This window comes from Phoxinus phoxinus (genome assembly GCF_949152265.1).
Source record: "Phoxinus phoxinus genome assembly, chromosome: 14".
Classification (NCBI taxonomy): domain Eukaryota; kingdom Metazoa; phylum Chordata; class Actinopteri; order Cypriniformes; family Leuciscidae; genus Phoxinus; species Phoxinus phoxinus.
In genome coordinates this window covers 28,852,990-28,862,534 of record NC_136889.1, presented here as the reverse complement: position 1 = coordinate 28,862,534, position 9,545 = coordinate 28,852,990, and the positions used below count along the sequence as shown (strand labels likewise).

The 9,545-nt window shown below is 39.0% G+C and overlaps 1 protein-coding gene across 1 annotated transcript; it reads right to left on the bottom strand.

Annotated features, from left to right (window-relative positions):
• Positions 1-5,012: 5,012 nt before the first annotated feature.
• LOC307010786 (serine/threonine-protein kinase pim-2-like) lies at positions 5,013-8,362 on the bottom strand. Its single transcript, XM_079635770.1, has 7 exons — positions 8,224-8,362; positions 7,530-7,721; positions 7,257-7,351; positions 7,039-7,089; positions 6,579-6,960; positions 6,299-6,478; positions 5,013-5,414 (listed from the first exon to the last, which is right to left on the bottom strand). The coding sequence occupies exons 1-7, from the start codon at positions 8,330-8,332 to the stop codon at positions 5,365-5,367; spliced, it is 1,059 nt and encodes a 352-aa protein (XP_079491896.1). The 5' UTR covers positions 8,333-8,362; the 3' UTR covers positions 5,013-5,364.
• Positions 8,363-9,545: the final 1,183 nt, after the last annotated feature.

Here is a 9,545-nt window from a genome sequence, read left to right as displayed (position 1 = left end):
TAAATTCTAATCACTCATGTACGCGCACCTGAAGTCGCGTACATCGATGAATGTTATTGTTAAATAACCATTTATCACACTTTTATTTTTAAATAACCATTTAACAATATACAAATGTATAATTACTGCTTAGCTGAAAAATGGCAGTTGAAAATTCAACTGTTAAAGCATGAAATAATTATTAAATTATTACTAACCTTAAGGTAACGTTACCGCGATTCAGTGAATATGACTTTGCTGTGGGTATATTATCAGTAATAAAATAAGCATGAAAAAATAGTTCAGAAATCAGAAATTCAGTAATCGTTCAGAAAAACAGTATCAGAAATTGAATAAAGGCCAATAATGAGTTTGCAAAAACTTACAGACCATGATTTTTTATATTTTAATGATATTGACAACATATTTGTCAAGTTGCAGAATTGACTCAATGTGTGTCCAATTTAAGAAGAGGCACTATGTAATTTGTCTTCTTTTATATAGTAACGTTACATATATTAATACTTCCATGATAAAGAGACACTTAAAAACTCATATTTCTCCTCAAGTTAAACTGAATTGTTTCATTTACCTTCTGTGTCCGGCCCACAACGCTTCCGTGACAGGACTTTTAAACAGCAAACAGGTAAAACAATAAAAGGCATGATTTACATCGCAACCGGCTAGCCAACTCTGTCCAAATCCGTCCAAACTGCATCATAGTTTTTTTTTTTTTTTTTTTTCGTTTGAACGCCCTGAGAAATTATTTTTGTAATGATAAAAGCGAATTTAAATTCATCATGAAATAGATATTGGGCGTGGCTTTGCCTTGGAAGTCGAGAATGGTCCAATCACACAAGGCCAAAATATTCTAAAACAATTTTGATTCGCTTAAATCAAAAGTGGGAGGCTCTGCCACAAGGTCAATCTGAAACAAGCCAATTAGAGCTCAGCCTCAAGTCACATGCGTTTAAAAAAAAAGTACGACATCCATTTGTCTAGACCCGCACACACTAAACGAACGAAATACAATTTTAAGTTTTTTATTATTAATAGGTAGGTACTAACATGATTACCAGTCGAATAGTACGACTAAATAATGTTATTTTAAAATTATTTTGCAATATATATTACACTTATGTTTAACATGTTGAAGTGCCCTTCTTCGTATATCCTACATTATCTCTTTATGTAGATTCAAAAATGTGTGCCGAGGTTGACAACATTTTATTTAAATTTATCTGGAGAGGCAAGGAAGATTATATTAAAAGGAAACCCATAATTACAAATGAATCAGAAAAAGGATTAAATGATTTTGACACTATTAATAATATAGGCTTTGTGAGAATAATTTCCATGGTTTTTTATTCCCAATCTAATCTTTAAAAAAGATGGTGGTCTTGAATTTTTTACTTGCCTGTGATTTTAAATGCACTAAACTCCCAATTAATTTGTCTAATTTCAACAAAAAAAGTTTTGGATGCGTGGAAATTGGTCTACAAACACAATTTTTCTCCCCATTCCTGTGTTATTAGGAATTATAAATATATATTATTAAAAAACAAGACTACTTTTAAAGTGACTGGTTTAACAAAGGTTTAGTTTTTGTTACAGACTTATTCAATCAGTCAGGTGACCAATATAACTTAATAATCAATAATCTTAAAAGTCAATAATCTTGAGACAAATGTATCTTCAAAAGAATATTTAAAACTCATTAATTGTATTTCCCTGAAACTACTTTACCTTATATAAAATGAAAAGATGTATAATCCATTGACAGTATATAAACTGGACACAGCGACCCCATAGGTTTCAACAGAGAAAAGTGAAGTCAATTAGAAGCACTCACTTCCTGATGGCTGACCGTACTGCGCAGGCTCAAACTGAGCTTGACGACGTAGATGTGACGTGAGCAACCTGTCTGACAGCTGTAGGTCTTCTAGTAGCTGTGCCGAGAGAAATCTGAATCATTCCCTTTCGAATCTCGCAGAGACGGAGAGCGTGAGTATTAGCCGTCCATGAGCTAGCAGCAGGAGCAACTTTATGACTCTCTATGGGCTTCTCCCTTGACTTTATCGGACTTTATGCCTTCATGTCCCCCCGATTGCTTGCGAGCTTCTCCGCCTGTCTATGCGGTAATCTCTCGACTTGTGCGACAGAGTCGAGTGGTTATGACGCAATCGTTAGCCTATTTTTACAGAAACTGCTTCTACGGGGCCATAACGTAATATACAAGGTAATGGAGCATTTTATACCAAGATGCCTGTCTCTATGATCCAGTCTGTGAGCGACCTACCGGATGCCTCCACAAGTGAGGCAAATAATGTTAGAGACTCTGTTTAGGAAACAGACAGGTTGTTGGCAAGACTAAGTCAGTAAAATAGACCAGGTCAGCCTCCCTGGTGGCTTTATGTCCCCCTCAAAAAGTGACTGGACGGGACTCCTTTATGGACCCCCTGGCCATATTACCTTAAAGGAACCCCTTCCAAGGAAGCTGTTGGTTCCAAGCCTTTGAGCGGCCTTGGTAGGACTTCATTGTATCGGAGGCCTCTTTGAGGCTTAAAGCTTGGGCAGTGGCCGTAGGGAATACTGTCACTAGCTGCGTTTACATGGCTCAATCCGAATGAAATCAATCCGATTAAAGAATCCAAACAAGGTGTTTACATTGACGACAAATAAAGTAATCGGGTTGATGTGCGCGTTTACATGTCACAAGCTTTACATCTGATTTGATCGTTTTAGACATGCGCAGTTACGCACAATCAGTGCACTAGACGATTCCCGCCGCCGTTCCACGATGCGCATAACAGCCACCCTCTTACCATTGCTTTTTTTATTTATTTTTTATTAGATTTAACATTTACGTACTTCAGCTGCTAATTAGGAGACGACGAGCGCGTGATGTTCTGTGCCGCTGCTTGTATTTATCAAGCAATTAAAATGCCTCTACCAGAGGCCAGAACAAGGCGTTTGTGGATGAAAGTCCGAAGCAAGTACTGGTGGGACAACGTTGTCTTGCACCACTTCACGGACGTGGAGTGGAAGGAAAATTTTAGGATAACACGACAGTCATTTATGACCCTATGTTCAATGGTAGAGGGGTACATGGCACCCGAGGAATACCGCACGCCATCTTCCCTTCAAAAACAACAGTGCGTCATACGTCATTACGTCATTTCTACGTCATTGCACATGCGCATTCCTTTCAGATTTGGTTTTCAGTCCGATTAAGTGTTTACATGTTCTCTTGATCAGATTACAAAAGGAATAAACCACCCCTTTCAATCCGATCGAAATTTCAATCGGATCGAGCTCAATCGGATCAATTAAGGTGTTTACATGAAGGTTTTTCAATCCGATTGAGCCTTCAATCCGATTATAAGGGTCCATGTAAACGCAGCTACTGACAGCCTGTATATGACCCCGAAGGGGAGTGTTTGGCATTTCAGTGAAACTACCATATCTGACGTTTTTGTCACAGCCATAATTTGGCACTCCCCTCAGCAAGGTGGGTTTGTATATCGATCCCCATAGCGTCATTGACGCAGTGCGAATTCACTTTAGAAAGGGAACGTCTGAGGCTACGACTGAGAACAGGGAACAATACACTGCGAAGCCAACAATGCCTCTGGGATACCGGCTGAACAGTCCCTTCAGACGATAAGTGGATGACATGTTCTCTAGACGCCCGTTTTATACTTCCGGGTCGCACTAGTAGTGACGTCATAGGCTGTCGCCCATCAATAACGATTGCCATGATTGGATCAGCTTTCAGACACCGGTTCACGTGGAGGGTGTTCCCCATAGAGCTGGTAAGTCCCGCCCCCTCCGTAAAACCCCGCTGGACCTCAAAGTTGAAAAACCGTCAATGCAAGTGAATGGGAGAAAATAATTATTTTCTGGTCCCGTTCGAATTGTGCCATGAATGTGAACATATGTTGTCTGTGAATTTTTTATATAATCTTTCGTGTGAAAAATGCTACAATTTAGCGGGTAGAAGTTTGATACGGGTAGACTTTGTGTGAGAGCACTTTGTGGACTACAACTCTTCGCTGCTTTCGACGCGTTTGAAACGTCAACACCACTAGCACACGGCTCTAGCTCACGACTCCCGCTAGACATGGCTGTGTCTTTGGTGCACTTCACCGCCTTCTTTCAGGGAGAGGACAAAATCGTTGAGGTTGGCGAAAACCACGGGTAAGTCAACTTTATGGGGTGACGTCACATAGGCGACATGTAGTCTTTCTCGTTATGTCTTTTCCACAACTGCTAGCCGACGAATCATACCGTATACTGTCAAACTTGTAACATGAAAGGTTATATAAAAAATTCACAGACAACATATGTTCACATTCATGGCACAATTCAAACGGGACCAGAAAATAATTATTTTCTCCCATTCACTTGCATTGACGGTTTTTCAACTTTGAGGTCCAGCGGGGTTTTACGGAAGGGGCGGGACTTACCAGCTCTATAGTGTCATCGACACAATGTCTCGTTCCCTGGTCTCGGGAAACATAGGTTACAGTTGTAGTTGTTACAGTTGTAACCCAAGACGTTATAGTTATCATCCTTAGTGTGAACTTAGATTAATCAGTTAACTAAACTAGTACCTGAACCTTGATTAATAAAAGCGATTAATAAAAGCTTAACAAAGTGACCTAAACATTTTACTAGTAATCACACGTTTTATGTGTAATTTTACATGTAACGTTACAATAAGTCGTAGGTATAATTTAATTATTTTTGATTTCAGTTAATGCAGGTGGAGCTGGGAAAGGTGTATGGTTTCTGAAAGCTGCAACTATTACAAATGCTAACAAAGTGTTCGAAGGTTGAGCACGCAAGCTCATTGGCTACTTATACAGCAGGAACCAATCAGCTGTGCCCTACATTGCCTACAGTGCCCTACTGTGCCCTTGACCATTATCTTTTTAATAATGCATGAATAGCTTCTTTAACCTAAATAACCAACGAGTGTGTCATGCAAAAAAATATATTATTGCCCACAGACTCTCATTTATTATAGGGTGATGTTTTAGACAGGCTGTGTAAGTTTGCAACCATGTAGATATATTTTAAACCGTTTCACTTTAAAGGTTTCTCATAGGCTGAGACTGTTTAAAAGCATTTCTTCTTTTGGATTCATTGAAAGCATTTATTCAAAGGGGTCATATATACAGATTGGTTATTTGTAAAGCACTATATACATAAAGATGACTTGTCTTGACTTCTAAAACAAAGCAAATGTGGCTGTGATGACTTGATGTCTTCTTTCCCGTCTTCAGTCTCTCATGTTCTTGCTCAGATGTGGACAGGCTCTGATCTCCAGTGTGGCGGCTTGAGTTCCTGTCAGGATGGGGTTGGACTTGAGGCTTCAGGTCAAGTCTCAAGCTCGAGCCCTCCACCAAGGACAGCAAGTATGTTATTCCCTGTCCAATACAAAGATTTTATAAGCAAATCAACTCATGAATGTTTTTTTTTTTGGTTTATAATTTTTTTTAAAGCTGATTTACACAACATAATTTAATTATAGCAATTGCATCACTTATTCTGTTATTTTCCTGTTTATTACCATGAAGCCGCTTTGAAACAATCTGTATTGTTTAAAGCACAATATAAATGAAGGTGACTTGACTATAAAAAGAACATTAAAATAAAAAGAAATTGAAAACCTCACTACAAATAATCCAGAATTGAAGACAAATGCTAATAATCCCACTCTGTCTGTTACACTTCCTCACACCTGAAATCACTGATCGGGTGAATCTCCTGAACGTCTCCATTCTACAGTAGATCATTTCTAATCCATTTATGTTGTAAGATCTGTTCTAACGTCGGGCGTTTAGTTGGATCCAGGGTTAGGCACTGGCTAATCAGATCACTGCATTCTGTACACATTTTATTAAGGAGAGAGCTGGTTAGTCATGACCATGTGACACTAATGTTGGCATGAAAACAGCATCTGAAACATGATTAATATAAGGTAAAGTGTTCTTTGTCTTTACTTTAAAGGTGAAGTATGTATTTGCTGCTGCACTAGTGGCACATTGCGAAATTACAAAATAAAGCGTATTTTCAAAAAACCTAGCAAATGCCTTTTGATGCATTACATCTTCCCCAACTCAAACATCACAAACGCAGCTCTTACGGGTTCTTTTCCCGTGGCTCCGCCGGCAACAGTAGCCACGGCGCAAACTCTCACTATACGTTTAACTATATATTAAAATTTGACATAATTCACATTCAGCTGTTTCTGTACTGAGACTTTGCTTTATGTGTGTGTTTATCAATGTTATCAATAATATTCACTCACCTTTGGATAAGTTGGAGTTCTGAAATGTAACTTTGGCTTCTTTGATTTCCGTTGGATTGTGAAAAGGAGGAACTGCGTTCACCATCTCGTATAATAACACTCCTAGAGACCAGACATTTGATGGGACGGCGTGAAATCGAGGTTCTGTGAAGACTTCAGGTGGGCAGTAATCCAGTAATCCTGTAAGCAAGACATTTGTGCATTGTTGAGCATTTTTTTCAAAGTGACAAATAATCAGCAAGTCACTACATCCAGGTTTCCAAACTCCCAAAATGCTCACCAATGTATATGTAGCTGTCGTAGCCATCACTACTGAGCAGCTGACCAGAGCCAAAGTCTATCAGCTTGAGCTCTAATGTGTCTTTCTTCAACAGGAAATTGTGCGCATGAACGTCATTGTGAAAAACGTCATGCTCAATGCAGTGTTGCACTGCCAGCACAGCCTGTCGCATGATGACCCGTGCTGTTGTTTCGTCCATTTGAGGATTACGAATGATGAAGTCCAGCAAGCTCTCGCAGGGTTCGGGATACTCCAACACCAGGGTGAATTTATGAGGGTGTTCAAACCAGTCGTGTAGTTGTATGGCGTAGGGGCTTATGGGTTCTTGCCTCATCATTAGCAGCAGCGCCACTTCTGTAATGAGAGGTTCGGGATGTCCAGGCTGGAGAAAAGTAGTAGACAGAAGGTTAGCTGGGTAAAAATCAGAAGAAAACATCATTTTTAAATTTGGCCAACTTACAATAGCAAGATAAAGATCGTTGCAAGTCTTGTGCATCCGCTTGATGGCAACCTGCAAAACCGAAAAAGAAAAACAATGTTCAATAACAGTAACAGCATTCAAGCGCCTGACCTTGCACATAATATTAGCGATTTGAGCATCTGAGTATTATGTGTATTAAATCAGTTTTGATGGATGCAAGAGCAAAATGTTTGTTCAATTCAGCAAAATTGCTTTACCTTTTTGCCATCAAATTTGCGTGTTCCCTCGAACACTCTTCCGAATCCTCCGCATCCAATCATCACTCCCGCGTTATAGAGAGACTCAAAGGAGTCTGAAAAACAAACAGGAAAATATGAGAAATATATGAGCCTGCTAGATGCTTTGTTTTGTGCTGGTGGAAAAAATCATATTAATATTCTCTGAAAACAAGCCTCAAGATATCTTTAGTGGAAACCAAGATGATAAAACTGTTTAAACCGATGTTAGAGAAATAATGACTGCAGATTTACCATGATTTGGCTCGACACCGGAGTAATCTGGATCAGAATCAGGCTCTGAGTCCAGATCTAGTGGAGGAACGAACGGCTCCACAACATCCACAGCTTTACTGTCACAACAGCTGCCGAACCAACTCTTCAAACTCCACACGTTCCTGAAGAAAGAACAAATTCTTCCCATCTTCTTACGTTTTCTAGGATTTTCTGAAACAAAGGGGGGGGGGGGGGGGGGGATTTAAGCATACACAAAAATTTGAAACATCTCTGACTTCACATTTAACATAAGTTATATAATATAAGTATTAATCATTTTATTTCACGATAATGATAATTATTTTTTTGTTATTTTATTTAATCTTTTATAAAAAAGAGAGCATACATTCCCAGGCCTCATTTGGCACAGTTCTGGCAATGGTAAAGGTCATATGAGCCAGGTCTTAAAATATATTTCACATTTATTTTTTATGAAATAAAATGTATTTAAATAAACATTGATTTTCATAAATACAGCAATGTCTTAAGACATAACGGTTTACATGAATACTGGTCACAACAGCCATTTTGACATAATTTTGTGTGTATTTGACCATTCAATCGCAATACGTTGTGAAACAGAACTCAATCGGGATCGTATGCGGTCTGAGAAGCTGTCAGAAACTTGTCAGAAATGTTAAGCAGTCACCATTCTGCCTTATTTCAGTCTCACCTGTCGAGCTCTTGTTCACAGGTGAATCCTCTATGGCATCCTGAGCAGTCGGGACATTAGAAGTCTTCATTGGCTCGACGGGAACTTGACCAGGCAGTGGAGGACACATCAACTCAAAGCTGTTGGATCTGGACAAACTCCCGTTAAGACTGTTGGATCTGGACAAACTCCTGTTTCCGCCACTGCCCTGTTCATGTTGGCTCTCAGATCTGTTGTTACTGCTCCTCTTCTCGATGATGTACGTTCCTCTGCTGCTAAAGCTCGACAACCCGCATAGCCACCTCTCCACATTCCCCACAGAGCGGGACAAAGATGGTGAGGACATGATGCCCGGTGGAGAATATGTGGAAGCGGCTGGAATATTCCAGACATTTTTAATTATATTAATAATCAATGTCAGTGGTCACACCAAAATGTAACTTTATTTTTTTCAACTTTCTATTTTCAATGACAAATCATTTATTAACTTTAACAAAAGCCTATTCTGACCTCTGCGAGAGCGTTTGGACGAAGTGGACGGACGTCCATCATCTGGGCTCTGCAACTCTCTCTTCCCGTGAGCCGGACCTGTGGACACAGAAACAAACTCACAAGACAGAGGTGTTAAATATCCAGGAATAAGCTCCTGGCTCTGGGTCGGGCCTGGCATCCTCCTTCAAACTGCAATAAAAACAATACAAATGCAATACAAAATACAATACAATAAAATATAATTCTCCTCAGAAATACCCCACCCCCAAAAAAAATAATAATAAAATAAAACGCCAAACCCCCTCTAAAATAAGAAAAGAACAATCAAATATTAGTCTCCTCAGAAAATAATATGATAAAACTATAAATAAAACTATGTAAAGGATATCATCCGATCTCCTTCTAGAATAAAAGTCCTCCGAACAGTTTCAAAATCACAAGATCAGCACAGAAAATATTCAGCAAAAGTCTCTGAATTCGCCTCGTCTCTCAACCACCAGAAAGCGATCTAGCGTGTTGATATCGCTTTGCCATAGCAACTAAAATTCGAATCGCTCATATGCATCATATCATAACAAGCGTCGCCATAGCAACTTAAATTCTAATCACTCATGTACGCGCACCTGAAGTCGCGTACGTGAGCGCAAATCGATGAATGTTATTGTTAAATAACCATTTATCACACTTTTATTTTTAAATGACCATTTAACAATATACAAATGTATAATTACTGCTTAGCTAAAAAATGGAAGTTGAAAATTCAACTGTTAAAGCATGAAATAATTATTAAATTATTACTAACCTTAAGGTACCGCGATTCAGTGAATATGACTTTGCTGTGGGTATATTAT